The sequence below is a fragment of the Aquarana catesbeiana genome, linkage group LG07 (assembly GCF_042186555.1).
Source record: "Aquarana catesbeiana isolate 2022-GZ linkage group LG07, ASM4218655v1, whole genome shotgun sequence".
In the NCBI taxonomy this organism is placed as follows: Eukaryota; Metazoa; Chordata; class Amphibia; order Anura; family Ranidae; genus Aquarana; species Aquarana catesbeiana.
Genome location: NC_133330.1, coordinates 44347962 through 44370391, shown reverse-complemented (window position 1 = coordinate 44370391; position 22430 = coordinate 44347962). Strand labels below are relative to the sequence as shown.

General features: G+C 44.5%; 1 protein-coding gene across 5 annotated transcripts in view; it reads right to left on the bottom strand.

Moving 5' to 3' along the window:
- FRMD4B (FERM domain containing 4B) overlaps positions 1-22430 on the bottom strand; it is a 332830-nt gene that overhangs the window by 112428 nt on the left and 197972 nt on the right. For 2 of the 5 annotated variants that reach the window (XM_073592115.1, XM_073592114.1), the window contains exon 7: positions 18354-18376. The exons of the other annotated variants lie outside the window; for them this stretch is intronic. In XM_073592115.1, coding sequence (XP_073448216.1) covers positions 18354-18376 — 23 coding nt within the window. The remainder of the gene's footprint in view (positions 1-18353; positions 18377-22430) is intronic. 5 annotated transcript variants of the gene reach the window in all.

The window sequence follows — 22430 nt, the reverse complement described above, 5'->3', positions numbered from 1 at the left end:
ATATATGTGTAAAATCAGCCTACAATAGAACTGTGGCCATGATATAGACCAGGGGGTTCTCAACCAGGGTTCCCCCTGAGGTTGCTATGGGTTCCTTGAGCAATAAGCCATTTCTGCCTCTCAAATGAGTAACCACTGACACCAATGGTCTTTTTAGCTATCTGTAAGGGGGGATGCTTCCCAATGACCACAAATGTTAGGAGCATTCTTGCCACTGACTATCACTCGAATGTACTGTGAGTTGTAAAAAAAATTATTAATTCAGGGGTTCCCTGAAGCAAAAACATTTTCAAGGATTCCTCCATGTTAAAAAAGGTTGAGAAAAGCGGATTTAGATATTACAATATGTAAATATCTGAATAACAACAAGTAAATAAACTAGCTCTCACAAACCTATGTAACTAGAGGCTCTGTGAAATTCATCCTCAAATCTAGCAGCCCAAGCTTTTCAGTTTTTCTTTCACTTTCTCTGTAGCGCAGCCCACTCTTCCCAGTACTTGGCAGCCATCTTATCCATAATGTAAACCCAGGGTAGTTGCAAAGGAAAGGGGCATAAGAATAACAGAGTACTATGACCTGAATTGAGCAAATTCATTATATCGTTTGTGAACTTTGAGGATGGACACTTCACAGTGCCAAGTTACAAGGGTCATTGGAGATCTTGATTTAAAGGGACCATCCCTGGGTCACTTGTAAAGATGCCTAAGCTGTAAAAAGAAAGGCATATATATTTACTTTTCCAGCACCCCAGGTCTTCAAGCGGTCGCTTTGCTGTTCCCTGGCTACTGCAGGTTTTCCACACTTCGAGGTGTGTCCAAATTTTCTCTACAAACTTGTTTGTCCTGTAGTGCTCCCTAAACTAGCCAAAAAAAAAAACAAAGGGGGGGGGGGGGGGAAGGAAGGACGGACTTACATACACTTTGATAAAGTAATACATATAAAGTAAAATTTAAAATACATAAAAAGCCTAATTAAAATGTGGCCTAATGGCACACACAGCTGTTTTGATCAAATAAATAATAATTTCTATTATTATTCAGAATTGTTATATCGCCAACAGTTTGCGTAGTGCTTTACAACATGGGATTACAATTTCTACTTTTGATTTTCAAGCAAGGTTCTCATAAAACAAGACACCTATTATAAGATTATAGTAAATACATTCCATGATGTTCCAAGAATCATTGCAATTATGCATCCCGCTGACTCTACACTTTCTTGAAGCGCTACATCACTTATTGAGTCATTCATGTGGCTTCCTAATGTTGTGTTGTGGACTGGGTCTGTGCCAATGTTTTGCTGGTGTGACAAGGATGTAGACCCCCTTTAAAAATAGCCGTGCTCCTTAACAAGCCTTGGCTTTTGGCCAGTTGAGAATATTGTAATAGATCAGACCACAAGACAGGTTATGCCTCCCTAATTGTGTCTAGAACCATAATAAAGTACATGCCAGGAAGCCTACATCATACGTCTACATATTTATGTATAGTGTATGTCATCTTCTACTTGCTTTGTCTGCAGTTTCATGAACTGTGTTCCTAAATTGATGGCTGAGACAAGGCGGTTATCATTTGGGGTGGATCGGTGTAGACAAGGTGTATTGTGCACAAATATAAATAAAAAGGTTGAGGGTGGATGTGTGTTTTTTTTTTTTTTAATCATTGCTCTATGAACTAAAAAATTCCCCAACTGTTCCTCATTTCATGGACTGGCAATTTTTTGGAACCAAATCCCTCTGTCCTTTGTCTGATGTACAAATTTCTATACAAAAAAAAAAAATGTTCTATTTAACCACTTCCTGCCTGTAGGACGTTATAGGACATCCTGGACTTTGAGTGGAGAAATCAGAATGATGCTTGCAGCTGCAGCCATCATTCAGACATCTTTTTTTCAGCAGGCGATTCCCTGCAAAGCAAAAGCAATCATAGCGGCTGTTTAGCTGCTTGATTGCTTTTACAAACGGTGGGAGGGGATGTCCCCCACTCCCACCGCCATCCTGTGCTTCTCACGGCTCGCCCATGCAACCTGAGAGCCAGAGAATGAATCCGGCGGCGGTTTACCATAGAACTGGCCATGGACCACATGGTCCCCGGCCAGCTCTATGAGCCTCCGAGGCCGGAAGCAACGTCATGATGTCACTTCCGGTGTTGGCAGATGGAAACACTGCCTTTTAAATCTCAGGCTTTCCAGCATAGAGGAGAAATCTGGGGACTTAGACCCCAGATATCTCCGTAAAGAGGACCTCTCATGCCCTATTCCTATTACTAGGCATGTTTACATGCCTTGTAATAGGAATAAAGCGATCAAATCATATTAAAAAAAAAAAAAAAATTAATAATAATAAAGGGGGGAAGTGGAAAAATAAAATAAGCAAAAATTAAAAAAAAAAAAAAAAGTTAAAAGCGCCCCCATCCACTCCTGCCCAGAAGCGAACGCATACATAGGTCGCGCCCGCATATGTAAACTGCGCTCAAACTATACATGTGAAGTATTGCTGCAAACGCTAATGTGAGAGCAATAATTCTAGCACTAGACCTCCTCTAACTCTAAACTGGTAACCTGTAAAAAGGTTTGAAGCGTCGCTTATGGAGATTTTGAAGTACTGTAGTTTGGTGCCATTCCACGAGTGTGCGCAATTTTAAAGCGTGACATGTTTTTTTACTATCTTTTTTACTCAGAATAACATCATCTTCCACATTATACAAAAAATTGGGGTAAATAGCGGGTCTTGTTTTTTTATTTATGTTTCCCCCCCCCCCCTAAAAAAATAAAATTAAAAAATTGCTGTGCTAATACCCCGTGACATTAAAAAAATTGCAACCACTGCCATTTTATTTCCTAGGGTAGGGTCTCTGCTGGGAAAAAAAAAAAAAAAAAAAATATTATATTATATTATATTATATATATATATATATATATATATATATATATAATGTTTGGGGGTTCTGAGTATTTTTATTATTTTTTTTTTTGCTAAAGAAAAAGGAAAGGGGGGGGGGGTTTGATGATGATTTTTACATGTAGGAGAGGAATGTCAGAATTGGCCTGGTATGGAAGTCCACTATAGGTGAAGAACAATTGTATTCTGGTAACTATATAGACTTAATACCTGTAATGATAATATTCCATATAGTAATAAATATTAAATATTATATATATATATATAATGATTTTTTTTTTTTTTATTTAAAGAGGAGTTCCACCAAGGGGGACAGTTAAAAAAAAATAAATAAAAGTCAGCAGCTACAAATACTGCAGCTGCTGACTTTTAATTGGACACTTACCTGTCCCTGGGTCCAGCGATGCGGGGGATCGAAGTCGAGCGATGCGGGGGATCGAAGCCCCGCTCGTCTCCCCCTCCGTTCAGCGGTGCCGGCACCCACTGCGCATGCGCGAGCGGCGCCGCGTGCCGTGATTGGCCTCTCAGTCACCTGGGATCTGTAATGGGTCCCAGATGATAGACAGGAGGGAGGGAGCAGAGCGGAGCCCTTCCTGTGCCGAGGGGGAAGTGATGTCACCAGCCCAGGCAGTGGAAGGGGCAGACTACGAGGGACCCCCTAGCAACAGGCATTTAGAGGTGAGTAAAAAAAAAAAAAATATATAATGGATAGAGAGATTTTATATATATATATATATATATATATATCTCCAAATGTTTTTTTGTTTTTTTTAGGATTTTTTATGTATTTTGTTTTTTTGGGTGGAACCCCACTTTAACTTGCCTTTATTTAAAAATGTCTCCACATTTACAGGTCAACCCAAATGTGTCACACCACCAGAGGCACCTACAAAATGGTCAACTTTTATTCTCATGGTTTTTTTGTTAAACACACAAACAAACCTGTTACTGTAACCATTTTAAGAAGTATTATCTGCAATTTTATTTAGTTTTTCTCACATCTAGGCCTCATGTACACTGGGCGTTTTTTACAGCTGCTATTTTGGGCATCATGCATTTTTTTTGCTGCAGCCAGTATACTACCTAGCATGTTATCCTACAGTATGTGTACATGCACACATAGGCTTTTATCAGCATTTTTTTGGCAGGGGCGATTTCAGACTGGAAAAAATAAACCCAGAACTAACGTGTCTGAAGAGGAGTTTTTCAGCTGTAAAAACGCTATAATGCTGTTAATCGCGGCTATCCGGCATATTTTTGAGCCTCAAGCTTTTGTGGGAGAATAGTTTTTCTAAAGATCGCAAACATGGCAAAACTAATGCAAAAACGCAGCCAAACTCACATTTTTAAGGCAGCATTCCACAGCTAACGCTACTGGCATTTCTATAATGTCCAGTGTGCATGAGGCCTTAAAGTGGATGTAAACCCAATGTCATCCTTTCCAAACTACTGCCATAGGGGTTATCTATAAGGATATACATGCCTCCTGCATGTATCTTTACCTGTCAAATGTCTCCCCTCTGTCTGTTATGAGACTCGAAAAACTGCAGATTCTGTGGGCGGGTCTGTTGTCTGGAGCTCGGTGGGTGGAATTGTGATGTCAGTAGACTCCCCGCCCACCTCTACACTCCCCTTGTCAATATGCATTTTCTCCTGTGTATTTCTTTCCAGTTCTTTCTCTGAACTTCTGCTGTGATCTCTAACATCCAGTGAAAAGACAGGAAAGTAACCACATGACTTTAGCATGCCAAATCATGCTGAGGTGTGGAACAGCCAATCCTTGCAGAGTTGCTGAAGAAAGGAGTGGGGAATTTAAAAATACTGCACAGAGGCGGCTCTCTAATTAGGCAAATTAGGCGGTCGCCTAAGGCCTCGCACTCACAAGGGCCTCGCTGCCGCCTAATTTGCCTGTGATCAATCACTGATGTCACCGCCTCATCACGGAGCATCCCAGTCCGGTGGCAGCAGGTGTGGGGAGCGGGACAGTAGAGGCCTCTAGGTGGCGGCAGCGGCTATGTGATAGCACCCGGCTCCAAGTGTCATCTCTACAAGGCTTGCGGGCAGCATGTCCATGTGGGACCCGCAGCTGAGCAGCTCCTTCAGCCTGCGCTGCTCACCCAACCTCTCCGCACCTGCCTCCTATTCAGTTCAGCAGTCGGGGCCGGGGGGGGGGTGTCGCTGAAACTATCCAGCTGAGCTGCCCCATGACTGTGAAGAGGAAGGATATCCGCCTTTAATGTCCTTGTGCTGCCTGGCCGACTGGAGAGAACGTGGGTGCCTGTGCAGCCTCCCTGTGTGCCTGAATAGGAGGAGCAGTGGGGAGACTGCCCATAGTGGAATAGATTTTTCCATATTCCTCCTGCAGCCGCTGAATGTCTGCAGGATTGAGAGGAGGAGAAGTGATCATTCAGCGGCTGTATGGAGGAATATGGAAAACTCAATTCCACTATATGCAGTCTCCCCACCGCTCCTTCTATCTAACTTCTTCTGCATCCCGTGCTCTCAGGCCCCTCCTTGTGCTCGCTGGCTCCGCCCCTCCTGGTATCCAGCACCTCCTTGTGCTCCCTGGCTGCTCCCCCAGTGCTTTCCAGTACCCCCCTGCTCTCCATTCCAATTCTTTCTGTCCCCCCTGCTCTCAAACTGCCCCCCAGTGCTCTCCAGCCCTCACCCCTCTTGTGCTCTCCTCCCCAGCACTCTCCAGCTCCTCCCTGCTCTTTGCCCCCCGTGCTCTCACAGACTGGGACATAGGGCACAGGAGGGGCTGCAGACAGGGACAGGGCTAGGGATCTCTCTCACCTCCCTTTCCCTCACCCCCCTCTCTCTCTCTCTCTCTCTCTCCCCTTTCTCTCTCTTACCCCCTGTCACTCCTCTCCCCCCCTTCCTCTCTCCACCACCCCCCTCTCTCTCTCTCTCTCTCTCTCTCTCTCTCTCTCTCTCCCCCTCCCTTCCTCCTTCCTGTCTCCATCTCCCCCCTCCCCCTCACTCCCTCTCTTCCCCCTTCCTCTCTCCCTATCTTCCCCATCCCCCTCTCTCCTTCTCTATCCTTCCCTCCTCTTTATCCCCTCCCTCTGTCACCCTCCTTTCTCTCACCCCCTGTCTCTCTCTCTCACCACCCCTCTCTCCCTCAACCCTTCTCTCTCTCCCACCTCCCTCTCTCTCACTCCCCTCCCCCTCTGTCACCCCCTTCTCTTTCTCTCTCACCACAATCCTCCACTTACCCCTTCCCACCACTCCCTCCCTCTCCACCACTCCCTCCCTTTCTCTCTCTTCCCCTCACTCTCCTCACCTCTCCTCCTCCTCTCTCCCTCTCTCCCTCTCCCCCCTCTAGATCACCATCTCTCTCCCCCTCTCGCCCACCCCCCCCTCTCCCTCCACCTCTCCCCATTTGGCTCACCTTCTCTCTCCCCCCCCCTCACAATCTCTTGCTCCCTCTCACTCCCCCTTTCTCTCTCCCTCCCCCCTCTCTCCCCATATTTCTCTCCCCCCCCTCTCCCTCTTCCGCCCTCCCCTCTCTCCCTCTTCCGCCCTCCCCTCTCTCCCTCTTCCGCCCTCCTCTCTCTCCCTCTTCCGCCCTCCTCTCTCTCCCCCTCCATCTCTCCCCCTCCCACCACCCCCGCTCTCTATCCCTCCCACCTCTCTCTCTACCCCCTCTCTCCCCCTGCTCTGTGCTGGGATCCCCCACTCTACTTCCTCTGTGAATGTGGAATGACTCAGTGACATCCCCTCCCCATTCTCCCAAGACACAGGAAATTCTTAGAGGGGTTGTCATCTTGCTGGGTCCCAGATGTTTTATTGGCTGCATATGTCTGGTGGGTGAGGAGGGTGCCCTGGAAGTGGTGCTGATGAACTGTGTGCTAGATCCGTGCATCTTGAATTTGTTTTCCCCACATTATGAGCGTGATTGGGGCCTCATGTATAAGTTTTTGCCTAAGGCCTCACAAAGCCTAGAGCCGCCTCTGATACTGCAGGTCTCTTAGGGTCCTTTCACACGGGACGGATTCGAGATGATCCGCCCCGTGAACATCCGCTTGCTCAGCGGGGATCCCTGCTGAGCGGGCAGATGACAGGTCCGTCGCTGCACAGTGTGCAACGATGGACCTGTCACAGTGCCGCTCTCCTCTATGGGGGAATCGGATGACAACGGACCGTAGAGTCCGACGTCACCCGATCCGATAACGGATGGAAAAGTAGGTTTTTCCTCCGTTACACTTTTTTCGGATCAGAGCGGGTCAGATGTCAGCGGACATGTCACTGCTGACATCCGACGCTCCATAGAGGTCTATGGAAGGGTCCGTTCAGGTCCGCCTAAAAAACTGACAGGCGGACCTGAACGGATCGTACCTGTGAAAGAGGCCTAAGGCTAATGCACGAGATGTAAATCACCTGTCACTCACAGCAAGAGGGAGGATTTGACAAAGTTTTTCTCAGTTTGTCAAGTTTTATCTCACTGAACAATAAAATAGGATTGCTCAGAGATGGATTAACTGTGGCAAGACTGGGCTCAAATGATAGCAAATCTTATACTCTACAGTATGATAAAAAAAAAAAAAAAAAAAAAAATTTCGGGTTTACATCCACTTTAACCACTTGCCGCCCGCCTTTATTACCAAATGACGGCGGCAAAGTGGTTTGATATTCCTGACCGGACGTCATATGACGTGATCAGGAATATCGAGCTGCTGCGCGCCCCCGGGCATCGGGGCGATCGTTGTTGCGGGGTGTCAGTCTGACACCCTGCAACACCGATCTAGGTAAAGAGTCTCTGACGGAGACTCTTTACCACGTGATCAGCCGTATCCAATCACAGCTGATCACGATGTAAATAGAAAAAGAGTCGGTGATCGGCTTTTCCTCACTCGCGTCTGACAGGGGGGGTCTGTGCTGATTGTTTATCAGCACAGCCCCCCCTCGGATCCCGCCCAGGACCACCAGGGAAGCCACCCAGGACCACCAGGGAAGCCATCCACACTGGACCACCAGGTATGCCCCCTAGACCCCCAGGGAAATGCCACTATGTGCCCAGGCAGCTGCCAATCTGTGCCCAGGCAGCTGCCAGTGCCCACTCCAATGCCTACCACTGCCACCAGGGATGCCCATCAGTGCCTCATATCAGTGCCATGTATCAGTGCGCATCAGTGACACGTATCAGTGCCGCCTATCAGTGCCACCCTATCAGTGCCCAGTGTCGCCTATCAGTGCCACCCATAAGTGCCCAGTGCTGCCTATCAATGTCCATCAGTGCTGCATATCAGTGCCACCCATCAATGCCGCCTACCAGTGCCCATCAGTGCCGCATATCAGTGCCCTTCGTCAGTGCCACCTCATCGGTGCCGCCATTTCAGTGCCCATCAGTGAAAGAGAAAAAAAAAAACTTACTTATTTACAAATTTTTTTAACAGAAACAAAAGCAAAACTTTTATTTTTTTCAAAATTTTTGGTCTTTTTTTATTTGTTTAGCAAAAAATAAAAACCGCAGAGGTGATCAAATACCACCAAAAGAAAGCTCTATTTGTGGGAACAAAATGATAAAAATTGAGTTTGGGTACAGTGTAGCATGATCGCGCAATTGTCATTGAAACTGCGACAGCGATGAAAGCTGAAAATTGGTCTGGGCAGGAAGGTATATAAGTGCCCGGTATTGAAGTGGTTAAAGTTCATTTAAAAGATAAGTATGGCCAAAGCTAAAGTCCACTGTCGGCTGATGTCAGAGTCACCACCATATTGTCGGGATCCACCTAGATCCCGGACTGGCAGCTGGCTCAACCTTTCAGTGCATGGCAGAGCCGAAGCCAGCCACTTCCACCCCCTTCCCCAGCCTGGTGCACCAGTGAGCGCTGAAAGGGCAGAGCAGGGAGCAGTGACTGACAGTTACGGCTCTTTGTTTGGAGCGGTCATGCATTTGCTCCGTTTCCAGGCTTAGAGATGGCGGGGGACAGCTGCAGCATGGAGGCGAGTATTGTGTGTGCATGCGTGCGTGCATGCGTGTGTGTGTGTGTGTGTGTCTCCTTTAATCTACAAGAGGATATTCTTCTCACTGGCCACAAGTGTAGGAACCATTCTTCCCAGCCACCGGCACCCTAACGTACTGTAAGCTGTAGATATAACATTATTTTTGGCAGGGGTTTCCTGAGGCCAGAAAGTTATTTCCATGATTTTTTTAAATTTATTTTTTAAAAGGAGAGAAAAAAAAAAAAAAACACCCTTTACTACCACTAAAAACTTCATCCAGCCTCTAAATTACTGCATTTGCTATTTTGAAAGCCCAGAATAAAAAAGGGTAGGAGGTGAAAATAAGCACTTATAGACTTAAATCGGAGCTCCACCCAAAAGGGGAAGCTCTGTTTGTCTGCCTCCCCCCTTCACTGCCACATTTGCCACCTTTTTTTTGGGGGGGGGGGGGGGGGTACCTGGTTTTGACAGTGCTGTCAGGTTCAAGAGCTGGAAGTTCGGTCCCCTGCCCCCGCAGCTGGCCCCATCACAGAACGCAGTAGGAAACCGGCTTCACTGCCGGTTTCCCTTAGCCAAGATGGTGGCGCCAGCACACGTAAGCTGAAGAAATCGGCTCTGGTGAAGACACCACTGGATACCTGGACAGGCATGTTCCGGAATAGTAAAAAAGTCAGCAGCTACAGTATTTGTAGCTACCGACTTAATTTTTGGAGGGGAGAACTCCCCTTTCAATTTTTTATTACCCGTTAATTCTCCCTGGTTAGCATGATGTGGGCATGAGATGGGTGCATCCTCTATAAACTTTGTGCTAAATAATGTCCCTCCTTTCATCTCAGAAAGTTGGGAGGTATGCCACCAGACATTGTGGCCATGCATTTCTGCACACAATGCATATACAAAAATAAATAAGTAAACAAAAAGTAGTGAATTTGCCAGCAAGCTGGTTGTTGATAGGGCTCATTTAAACTGGAAGTTGAGGATGGTAAAACCATGCAGTTGCACCATGTTTTTACTGCCCTCAACCGCTTCCTCTTTAGGCTGGATTCACATATATGCAGGTTTCTCCACATCCAATTCGCATGACAAGAGAGTGTGCCCAGCTCACAATGGAGCCAGTTCACACAGCTCCGGGGCGGCCACGGTCCGCATTCCGTAAAGGGTCCTGTGCGTTTTCTAGTCCTATTCAGGCTAAAATTCGAACCTGAAAATCGGTGAACAGGGACGCACCGGACCCCAGCGTCGCAGCCTGTGTAAACAGAGCCAAAGCTGAAAAGGCAGCGGCCGGGGTGTTGAGCATTTTGGCGCTCAGGTATGAATGGAGGGCTTAGATTTGACCATCATGTTAGCACTAGGAATACAATTCTGTAAAAGGTGTCACTATCACACCTGTTTCCATCCCCCCCCCCCCCCTTCTCTTTTTTTAGTCTCCAAGATCAGAAGGCCTGTGCAGACTGGAGGATTACCACTTCAGATCTGACCCCGTCAATCTAAAGAAATTTCATTACAGATATAGGAGCTTTGGTGCATGACATGTCACTCTTCAATCAATACACACAAAACAAACACTGGGAGGTGAATGAGCTGTAAAAAGATATAACAGATTACAAAGAGGCACCCACACCTTTCACCTGGGGAAGAGAGAAAAATCTACGTTCTCAAATATTTCATTATGGACAGCTGACCTTGATGGGATGTAAAATGCACATTGTACAGTCAGGTTATTATACCCATAGCCAGGACAGCACTGAACCTTGGGAAATATATGATGTGTTGGTCACATAAAGCCACTTATTGTGAATGAATCTTTTGTAATTTAGGCACGTTTCCTAACACAACTCGTTTATTTAAATATTAACTTCTTTCACAATGTTATCGCGTAATTACAGATCTGATTATTCAGAAGGGTTCAAACACAGGATCACAATTGTGTGCCATCTTTACAGTACCTAAGAGCCCTCTATGGGAATGTTTGACCATTCTTTCAGAAGCACATTTGTGAGGTCAGGCACTGATGTTGGTCGAGAAGGCCTGGCTTGCAGTCTCTGATCCAATTCAACCAAAAGGTGTTCTATCCAGTTGAGGTCAGGACTCTGTGCAGGCCAGTCAAGTTCCGCCACCCCCAAACTCGTTCATCCATGTCTCTATGGACCTTGCTTTGTGCAGTGGTCCAAATCATTTGGTGGCGGGGGGGGGGGGGGGGGCAGCGGGTGAGGGAGAATGATGGTGCGGGGTTGTCTTTCAAGGGTTGGGCTTGGTCCCCTAGGTTCCAGTAAAGGGAACTCTTAAGGCATCAGCATACCAAGACATTTTGGATAATTGCATGCTCCCAACTTTGTGGGAATAGTTTGGGGATGTCCCCTTCCTGTTCCAACATGACTGCACACTAGTGCACAAAGCAAAAGAGATTGGGGGATTTGCGTTGGAAAGGGGAATTTGGGGGCAGCAGGGGGTAGAAGGGGACATTTGTTTTTGTTTTTTTTGTTTTTTTTGGGGGGGGGGGGGGGGGGGGTTGGAGCAAAGATTCGCAGGGGATTTCAGGAACGTGAATTTATGCTTAGGGGACAAGCATGCAGACTAGATTTCTAGGTTTATGCCACCCTCCCACGGAATGACTCCACAAAATTAACAATTTTTATCTGATTATTATAAAATATTACATTTTGTTATAACAAGACATGGATTAAAAACCCATGTACACATAATGCGCCTCCTCAAAAAGACTCCCATATAGTTCTGACTTGTCCCCATGCAATGCATATTGCACATTTGTTAATGTTGTGGAGTCATTCCTTAGGGGGGTACTGAGAAAGCCCCTTTTTTCCCTCATCTTACAGATGCTATTGCCCTTTCCATGCAATAGTGTCCTAAATGGGACTCAAACCCAGTGGAGGCTGGAGCTCAATATTTATGGAGGGGGGGGCGACAAACAAACTGCCCCCCTCACTCGCACATATCACCGCCACCCCCCCGGTGTACAAGCCGGCCTTGGTATTCACACCGTTTCCCGCACCGGCTCTCACTCATATTTCTATCTGCAATCAGGGCAATCTCTGCATCTGTCTGCTCCATCTTTTCCCCCTGGCAGTTCTCGGACTGGGAGGGACCTGCTCGTTGGAGCTATGAGCTCTATGAGGAGAACAGTGCCAGTGCCAGCTCTATGGATCCAGGAAGGCGGCGATCAGTCTTAGGAGGCCGATGCCTGATCCTCGCTCCAGCTTGCCGAGGGGGCCATTGCTTCTCCTCATGGCTGAAGAGGAAGTGGGTCCTGAGACCCGATTGGCAAGACTCCGTGGCCAATCGGGTCTCAGATGAGAAAAAGAGCTGGGAACACACCGCTCAAAGCCACCTGTGAGGATCAAATGAGCTGCTGACGTGATCTGAGTGCCTGCCTGGTCCGCAGCCAGGGAAAAGCCAATGGAAACAAAGAAGAATGGCGGCACATCCGGAAGTAAAATCAAAAGAATTTATTGAAAGTCCATAAAATCAAGCGAACATGACAAACATCAATCCAAAAAGGTGCTCCGTGGACGCGTTTCACACAGACGTGCTTACACCGGCTTACTGATTGGCCGGGGAGCAGAAGCAGGAAGACATTAGCGAATATTAGTATGGACGGGCCGCCACTGCTCAAACCAAGGACCCAGTTGCTGCAGAAGAAGTGCAAACCACTAAGCCACTGTGCTACCTACCCATTCTATTCATCGCTGCCACCTAAGGACTTCAATTTGTTTGCTGCCGTTGGCACTGGATGCCTCCTGCCAAGCAGGACATTTGTTCTTAAACTGTGCCTGGACACAGAGTGAGCCTTGTGAGACTGGTTTGAGCAGCAAGACTACCATAACAGCAATTTTCCACGGTCAGATCAAATCTCATCAGGGTCACTATAGGCCAGAGACAGCTGCCAAAATGAGGCACCCAATCACAGCATGGCACCAATTTATGAGCTGTGCATGAGCAGAACAGCCTAGAAGGCAGCTTTCAAGATGATGCCATGTTTATGACTTGGTGGGAGATAATAAATAGGCCATACATGTATGGAGGTATCCCTGAGCTGTGTGTATCAGGTACAATGTAGCAGAGGAGTGGCTACCAATGCAGTTTGGAAAAAGAAAGCAGTTAATACGTTATCCAGTACCCAACCGCTTTACAAAGAAAGCAGAATGATAACTTTACAGCCTTTACTGTGGTGGTCTATGTCAAACTGTGCACGATATTATACGACAATCCCCTGAGTGATGGTTGCTTCCAACCACTGGTTGACCGAGGTTCTAGGTACCACACCAGCAAAACATGTATAAAACAACAAGGTACAGGGTAGGGCAAAGAACATATAAATGTGTTCGTAATTGAAACTTTAGGCCCACTTTAAAATAGCTACTTACGTGTGCGTATGGGAATAGCTGGTCCTAAAGCAACACTGTCATTTAATCTCCTAATTGATTTTTGCAAATCAATACTACTTAATCTGCTCTCTGCGATAACGGAGACAAATGTTAGAGTCACTTCCGATGTGACACAGCTACAGGACAGGTTCACTATTGATGAACGATCAGGAGCTTCCACTATTAGGTAGAAAGAGGCTGGGATAGGCAAAGCTGGGAGTCCCTGGTTTGCCAAATCACAAGTTTGGAATTAAAGTGGACCTATCAGGTATTTATTTTGGTATTCAAAGCATGCATGCTAAGAAATGTGTAAATATAACACTTCCAGGTATTTATTATCCCTCCCAAAGTTTTACAGAACTTTACCCTGACAATGCCTTCAGTCGCTGCTGCAGCCTCTTACTTTGTGACTTTAAACACAGGTACAGTAGTGCACCCCGATCATTGGGGGACAGGAGACTGATGAAATGCTTCCTCTCACCTGCAGCAGACTTATGTAGTGTTGCTATATATTGTGACACGTCAGGAATTTGATCACTCACCGAAAGGTCCACTTTAATAATTTCAGAAAGCTAGGCAAATAGAAATTAGGGAGTTTTTTTTTTTTTTTTTTTTTTTTTAAACAGTAGACAAGTGGCCTGATGTACCCCAACAATGCAAAGCCAAAAAACACTGAGCAGGTGGGTCATATTCCTATATGCAATTCCATGAAATCTTTAAAAGCCTAAACAGTAAAAAAAAAAAAAAAAAAAAAAAAAAAAAAAAAAAAAAAAAACACAGACCAAATATTGACCTCAAGCATTCAAGTTTCTTTTAAAAAGGTACATTCCCCCTTAAAGGAGACTAGAATGCTTTGGGGTCAATACAATTATTATAATAATACAGGACTTATATAGCGCCATTTTTTTTTTTTTTATAGAAAAGAAAGAAGTCAATATGTTAACAAAGTGTAAATAAAATCAACATTTATACAAAGTATATCCAAATGCACTAGAGTTTTGTTTTTTGAAGAAAGCACAGCAGAAGAGGTTTCCTTTTATGCTTTGTATACATTTAATGTAATAGGCATTGTAATTGTGTTGTCCCCCCCTCTACATTGTAAAGAGCTGTGTAAACTGTTGGCGCTATATAAATCGATCATCATCATCATCATCATCATCTAGGGAGAGGGAGAGGTAAGATGAGTCACTGCTCATTCACCTGTGTGTATATAAAACTGCAACTTGAGCTACTGAGCTCTGTATGAAGCGGTGTTGGATAGGCAGGAGGGGAGTCCTTGAGCTGACTTACTCGTTTGAGCTACTGAGCTTTGCAAAGAGCAGGCTTTTTTTGCACGGGGGGGGGGGGGTGTAGGACAAGCCTAGAAAACATACAAAAAAAGAGCCAACCTTTTGGATGAAAATGCAAATACATATTTCATACACAGTGTTTTATACTTTTCTGTATTGATTTTTAACCCGAACCATTATAAAGTAAAGTAAATACATAAAAGACAAATTTATATTCTCTTTTACAAAGTGGCAGCTGGCTTCGGCTAAATCTGCATATACAGCATGGCAGAGTATGTTGAGACGTGCTTTTTTAATGACAGGTAATGGAGTTAGCTGGGCAGTCTCAAGTTCAAATGTTCAGATTATTAATCTGCCAGGCCACCGACACAGCGTGGGCAGTAGGTCTTTCCCTTCCATTATCAGCCCTTTTGAGGGGAGAGCGGGAACCGGGTGAATCATTAACAGGCCCGTGACTGACCTTTATGATCCGTATTTGCTCAGTGTTGTGCTTAATGCCTCCATCCACCTCAAATATAAAAAAAGTTTTCTCCAAGACTTTAGTTCCTGGAGCATGTTTGTCAAGGAGAAAGTGAATTAAAGGGTAAACACAGCCAAACAAAAGCTTGGGGTAAACCAGCAATTTATGAGCCTCGTGCCAACGCACAGAAGGGGCGGAGCCAGTGTAGATTCAACAAAATGCAAAGTAAATGAACAACTTTTGCGTTGTGTGTGCAGACAACCCAATATGGGCTTTTAGTTTTCAGAGACATACTGTATATCATGGACTGGAGTCGCTTTTGTATATTTTTATCCCAACAGCCTTGGCTGCTCTCCTTTAAATGCATTTAATTTAATTCAACAGCATCAATGTTAAACAGACTTCCATTATCTCTGGTGAGTGCGCAGAAACAAAATGATTCATCAACAGACAATAATAAAAATCAGAAGGATCTTCCGGTTTATTTGGAAGCTTAGCAAGTACAGAACTTTGCCTAGCCTGTCATTTCCGATATGCTCCTGAAACATTTACTTATTACTAGATTGCTGGTTCCTTGGGCTTTAAAATATAGATTTGAAGCCAAAAATGTTTAGAGAAGGTAAGGATTAAAACACCTGTCAGGCCTTTTTTTTATTTTGCCGTCTTTATCCGGTTTTGAGAGATCTCCCTTCAACAGAAAGCAAGAGGAAATCCCCCCAGAATAGGTGTCACCGAACAGGTATCCCTAGGTTTCCCCTCTGTTCCTGTTGGATTTTCCCACCACTTTCAGGCCCAGTAATAATGCTCAGCAGAAGAAATAGAGAGAGTAAGGGTGCAATTGCAAATGCACAGTGTGTGCAATTATATGCGAGAACCCCAGTGGAAGTTCCTGCGATTAGCTGCGAGAGGTAGCCCCATTGAAAGCAATGAGAGGCTGCCGGTTCTCATAGCTAAATCGCACCCATTCGCATGTAATCTCTCATGCAGCAATCATGTGTGAGTGATGTCTTGGAGGCAGGCTGTCTGCGTTCAGGGCCAATCACTCGCATGTAAATCGTTGCATGAGAGATTACATGCGAGTGGGCATGATTAGTTGTGAGAACCGGCAGCCTCCCATTGCTGCTAATCGCAGGAACTTCCACTGGGGTTCTCGCATATAATTGCAAGCATGGTGTTAATGCACCCTAAAACTACCCAGTGTGACACAGACAGCAATACACATCTGACAGAGGTTATAACACTTCAATGCGCTATTAAAAATTAAAAAAAAGTTTTTTGCTTTAGTGCACTTTATTGCTTTATGATTCACTAAACAAGAACAAGCATGCAGCAAGTAAAGTTATGATAGTCAGACATTCTTCAAAATTAACTATGTAAATCGATGTGCAATATAATAAAAACAATTATCGCAATTGCATAGGCCATTGGCGTGCGCAGTCTATTGCATTAGGATGTGCACCTCAGAGCACAAGCACACATGCGTGTATATCAGCAGAGCAGTGGACGGTGTCAGTAGAGCAGAGATTTGGGTCAGTTTTTTTTTGTTTTTTTTTAAAGTAATAAATAAAAAATTTAGGAGCCCCATTGGGGGCTTTGGTTAAATATCAGAGGTCTAAACAGACCTCTGATGTCTCACAGAGAAAGGGACTGAGGACAGAGTTCCCCCAGTCCTTAAGGCCCCTTTCACACTGGGGTGGGAGGAGCGTCGGCAGTAAAGCGCTGCTATTTTTAGCGGTGCTTTACCATTGTTTTAGCAGCCGTATTCGGCCGCTAACGGGGGTTTTACCCCCCCTGCTAGCGGCCGAGAAAGGGTTAAAAACCACCGCAAAGCGCTTCTGCAGAGGCGCTTTGCCGGCGGTATAGCCGCGCTGCCCCATGTGTATACTCCGCTCCTAAGATGCTGCTAGCAGGACTTTTCCTATCCTGCCAGTGCACCGCTCCAGTGTGAAAGCTTTCACATTGGAGACAATGCAGCGGCACTTTCAGGTCGGTTTGCAGGCGCTATTGGACAGTGAATTAATGGGAAGTGCTCTGTGCTTAGCGGCTACCTATTCATTCACAAACTGAAGCATTGTAAACTATGTTAAAAATGAACACAGGAGCGATTGGTAAAGATCACTCACTGGGGTTTATTTACTAAAGGCAAATCCACTTTGCACTACAAGTGCACTGCAAGTGCACTTGAATGTGCACTTGGAAGTGCAGTCGCTGTAGATCTGAGGGGGACGTGCAAGGAAAATAAAAAAAACAGCATTTTTGCTTGCACATGATTGGATGATAAAAATCAGCAGAGCTTCCCCTCAGATCTACAGCGTCTGCACTTCCAAATGCACTTTCAAGTGCACTTGTAGTGAACTGGATTTGCCTTTAGTAAATGAAACCCACTGTGTTCATTCAGAAAAGGAAGGAGCTGGTAAATTAAATATTTACCAACCCTTTCCCCTGCTCTCCATCCTGAAACACCCCCTGCAGCAGCCAGCAGGAGAGGAGAGAAGGGAAGCTGGCAGCACTGCAGGTGGGAGACAGGGGCCGCCAGGAAGTAGGGGAAATCGTCCCTGCACAGGATGATTAGGGTGTGCCCAGGCATAATATCCCTTATGAACAAACTTACACTCAGAACCTGAACTTAGACTCAATTTAGATCAGATTTGATCACCCAGGGCAGAAAATCAATCGTGCTTTGATCAGTAATTTGAACGCATTTTGATTTCTAGAAGAAGGATAATTTCAACGCGTTTCGATTTCTAGAATCAACTTTTTTTATTCCTTTTTACCAATTGAAGTAGATATTACAAAATGCTTTTAATTGTATCATTTACAGAACAAAAAAAAAAAAAAAGGGGGGGGGGCAAATAGGAGGAGATTTTCACATACTTTAAAATGTTCTGTTCTAGATCTGCAATTTGGCTTTATTGGGCCTTTGAGCAAAGCACAGTCACTTTTTGTGAATGCTTGAGAAAAAAAAAACCCAACCCCACACACCCTAAAATTAATATCCAGGATTGGAACAGAAGCTTTTTTCACCACAAGACCTGAAGTTAAGAGTATAATGAACAAGCAGGGAATTAATTAAACCCCAAGATGACAGACAGCTCGAAAGCGTTCAGTGTCTCGCTGAGCTGATGTATTTTGGGCTGAAACCTAGGAGATCTTATCCAAGCCTATTTTTGGACTGACAGCGCATTTTCCTCAGCCCCCCCCCCCCCCCCCCCCCCCCCCGTCTGCCGACCTCTCGCCCTCTGTTCTCCAGGCACAGCTCTGAGTGCCCTGGAGGGAAACTCTGAGTCACAAGTAGACTCTGGCATCTATGCCTACCATTGACAAACCAGTGTGAGGCAAGAAAGTACAAGACAAACGAGACGGTGATTAATTACCTGCTGTAGTCTCCTCGAGCCTCCTGCACATGAAAACAAAAAAAAAAAAAAAAAAAAAAATGGAAAAGAAATAAATAAATATAAATAAAATAGTTCAAGTATATCTAAACCAAAGAACAAATATATAACATTTTTCAGCTTACCATCCTTAGATGGGGTGGCTGCATTCGTTTTCTTTCAGGCTTTTATTTACCTTCACTAGTTGGTCCTGCCGGATCAATACTTCCTGTCCTAAGGTGACTAACAACACTCATTTACTGTACTGTATTTATGAAGAAGTAATGTCACCTTAGGACAGAAGGTGCGTTAGGACTCCTATATTATAGATCACATGTGTCAAACACAAGACCCGTGAGCCAAATCCAGCCCGCCAGGCCTGGTCATGTGGCCCTCTCAATCAATGTTGCAGCCAGAACGTGGCGGACCTCCATTCCTCCACCTCCGCCTCTAACCCTCCGTTCCTGCTCCCCGCTGTCACTTGTTAACCAGAAGCCTTCTGTGTTTACAAGGGAAAACTTTTCTCTCAGCAGCTCCTCGATCTTACAGATCCCTTAATGTGCTCACAGCAGGGCATGTCGGGAACAGATCTCCAGAATCTGAGGGAGAGAACGATCTCCCTGCAAGGCGAGGAAGAGCCGACTACTCAGACAGGTAGTACTAGAGCTGGGCAATAATCTTGAACCCTGCACTCTGTACGCAACACACTCCCAAACTCTGCACTGTGTACGCAACACACTCCCGCACCCTGCACTCAATGCACCTCAGATACAACTGGCCCTTTGAGAGCAACCATACTGTTGATGCAGCCCACAAAGTAATTGAGTTTGACACCCCTGTATAGAAAGAACTGGAAACAATGCTAAATGATAAGCGTGAAGCATAAGCTGATTCCACATGAAGTTCTCAGCTTACAAGATTTATGGCAGGATCAACACGTATTATTGACATTTATTAAACAGATGTAACAAAACCCTTTTAATAATATAATTACCAGGCCAAAAAAAAATATATAAATTTACCGTTAGTTTACATAGCCCTGCAAAACCTTTTGGAGCATTCTAGGACAACATGGGGCTCTCCAGCTTCTGTATAATTACTACCCAACAATAAGTTTTGCAAAACTCAGAGAAGAAAAATTTAAGTTCCGCAACACGGTTTACAATTTCAATAAAAAGGGACAACAAAAAAGAGTATCAAACACGTTTTGGGGGTTCAAAAATACCTCATTCATCAAGGTTTGCAATAGTAAACAATGTATCAATGAATAATAACTGGGCCTTGAATAGTGTTTTATCCAGTGTGATAATCTTTACAGATCTCATCTGCAACCAGTTTGGCAACAGGTTGGCTCAGTTTATAGTCCATTTGATCCCTACAGGAATAAAATTATATCTGGAGCATTAAACAGCAGTGTGGCACTTTATATCTTCTTGCTGTTTTGCACTACAAACCAAGTAAACTGAAGATTTGCTGGGGGGTTAGAAGCTGCCTGCCTGATACCAGATCACTTACATGAACATAATTACAATGCAATTGGATAGCATCACCAATGGGATAACCCTAGTGGGTTCAGCACTATCCCTCCACTATTCCCAATATCGCAGTAAGTTTTGTCCAGTTACAGTCAACGTTTCTGCAGAACAAGATATGTTATACATTCTAAGTCAGGGGTGTCCAACCTGTGGCCGACAAGCTGCATGCGGCCCAAAACAAAATCAAATACTTACATATAAATATGATTTTTTAAAATTGTTATCTGTAAAAATGCATTTACACTTTAGCGAACACATGTGGCCGAAGAAGAATTTGACAGTTTCTCTTTACTGGACTTTTAGAAGTTTTATCTCCCATTCTTCACAATCATGCCTTATTCATGTCATCAGTTTTTTCGGCAGCACCTATATTTGTGAAGAACTAATTTCAAGGATGAAGTACATGAAGAGCAAATTGGAACCAAAAAACCTGATGAGCACCTTGAAAATTGAGAATTGCTACTACAGCCATCCAACCAGATATTGATGCATTCGTTTATCAAAAACATTGTCAAATATCACACTAGTTTTATGGTGCCCCCTTTTACTTTTAGAATAAAAAATATTTTTTTTAAAAAGTGAAGTTTTATTAGTGAGATAGGTAAATGATCTATATCAATTATCGTTAACTTGCGATCTGCCTGACTTTTTCTGCTCATCAGCTATCCTTATTGTTAGTGTATTTTATGTGCGGCCCAATATAATTCCTCTTCTTTCAATGTGGCCTAAGAAGGTCTAAAGGTTGGACAACCCTGTTCTAAGAGGTTCAAATACAACACCAGTCAGCTGTTGGCTAAGCTGAAGCATAAATTTGAGGAGGATGACATGTCACGTGATGAGACAATCTCCCATATGTGGAGCACAAAGGATCCTATTGATGCACTGTGAAGGACAGTCCCTTCTAATAAAAGGCAAAATATTAAAGTCAGCCCAATATGGTGATATCCCGTTTCATTTATGAGGAGCTTGCCTCATGTAGACATGAAGGTCTTTAGAAAAAGTACGTTCAAAGGTTTAATAATCTTTGGCCAAATAATCAGATGTGTCTGTTTTTTAAACTCAGTGAACAACAATAGCCATATAGAAGTAGGTCATTGACTTTGGGCACTTACAAAATTAAAAAAAACAAAAACAAAACAAAAACAAAAAACAAATACAAAACAACCATACATACATAAACACACACACACACCCCAAGGAGATGAGACTGCATTCAACATGGTGAAGGACAGAACTGTTCATAAACATTGTGAGGCTTCCCAAGAAGTCAAAGGACATATAGGGTTCAGTTTTGGTTAACCAGGTTCCTAGCTTGGTGTGGAACCATGTAAGGTCTTGAGTTGCCTCACTGAAAAAGGGTTTAGTTTGTACAGTGTGATGTGATCCAAGGGTAATATGGAACCATTACAGGTCTTCAGTTGCCTTAATAAAAAGGGTCTAATTTGTACGGTTAGGTGCTACGCAAGATTGATAGTATCATGAGAGGGCTCTATAAAATGATATTGGCATGGGGTGGTGGAACATACCAAAATTAGCGTTTTCAATACACTTTGGATCTGTCTCTACGGAGTCACTAAACCTTTAGAAAAGTCAGTCTGCTGTAAAAGTAATTTTATTAAAAAGTCACACTTTTTTTAAAGTATTGACTTCCAATCACACAATTCTTAAAGCTGCTACGCAAGGTTTATGGTTAGAATTAGGCTGGCTGTAGACATTAGAGAACCATGGGATGTGCATGGACATAGCAACAGTTTCACATTGTCTTTTGGGTCACTTTCTACCTTAAAATGAAGCACTGCAGTTATTGTGGGGTTATCCTGTGAGGGCAATCCTAGCATCAAAGAGGACAATAGCGATTTGGCAAGGATGTCTAATCTGCTGCCCAACTGCTTTGATTCCAGAGAACTCTCAAAATTTTGATGCCATCCCACTAACACTGGATTGTTAGAGAAGAGAAGAAGAAGAGACTTAGCGAACGTCAATCTGCACCTACCCTGGGTTCACCTTTACAGATATTGGTCTTTGCTGCAACCTACAGCACAGCAATCCTACAACAATGCAATGGCCTGGAATCATCAGCATTTAAAATTGCTTAAAAAAACAAACAAACAAAAAAACGACAATTTCACTTTTGGTAAAGTTGTCCTTAAGTACACCCGTACACTCGTGCAGCCCGCCTAGTAAAATATTTACCTCATTCCTAGTTTTCCACTATTTTCACTGTGCAGCCCTGCCTATGGATGAGCAGTATTCAGCATGCCAGGGCCAGCATAGTGAAGACTGTAGAAATAGGGAGGAACTTTAGGCTGGGTTCACACCATTGCCGCATGTGGCTAACAGCAGGGGGTCGGTGCGTCCCCGTTCCAGGTCCAATTTCAGGCTGAATTTGGACCAAAAGTCGCACAGGACCCCTGAGCAAATTCACACCGGAGCCGCAGCAGAGATATGTGAACTGGCTCCATAGAGAGCTGGTCACAATCTCCTACCATGCGAATTGGATGCGGGGAAACCTGCATCCAATTTGCATAGGTGTGAACCCAGCCTT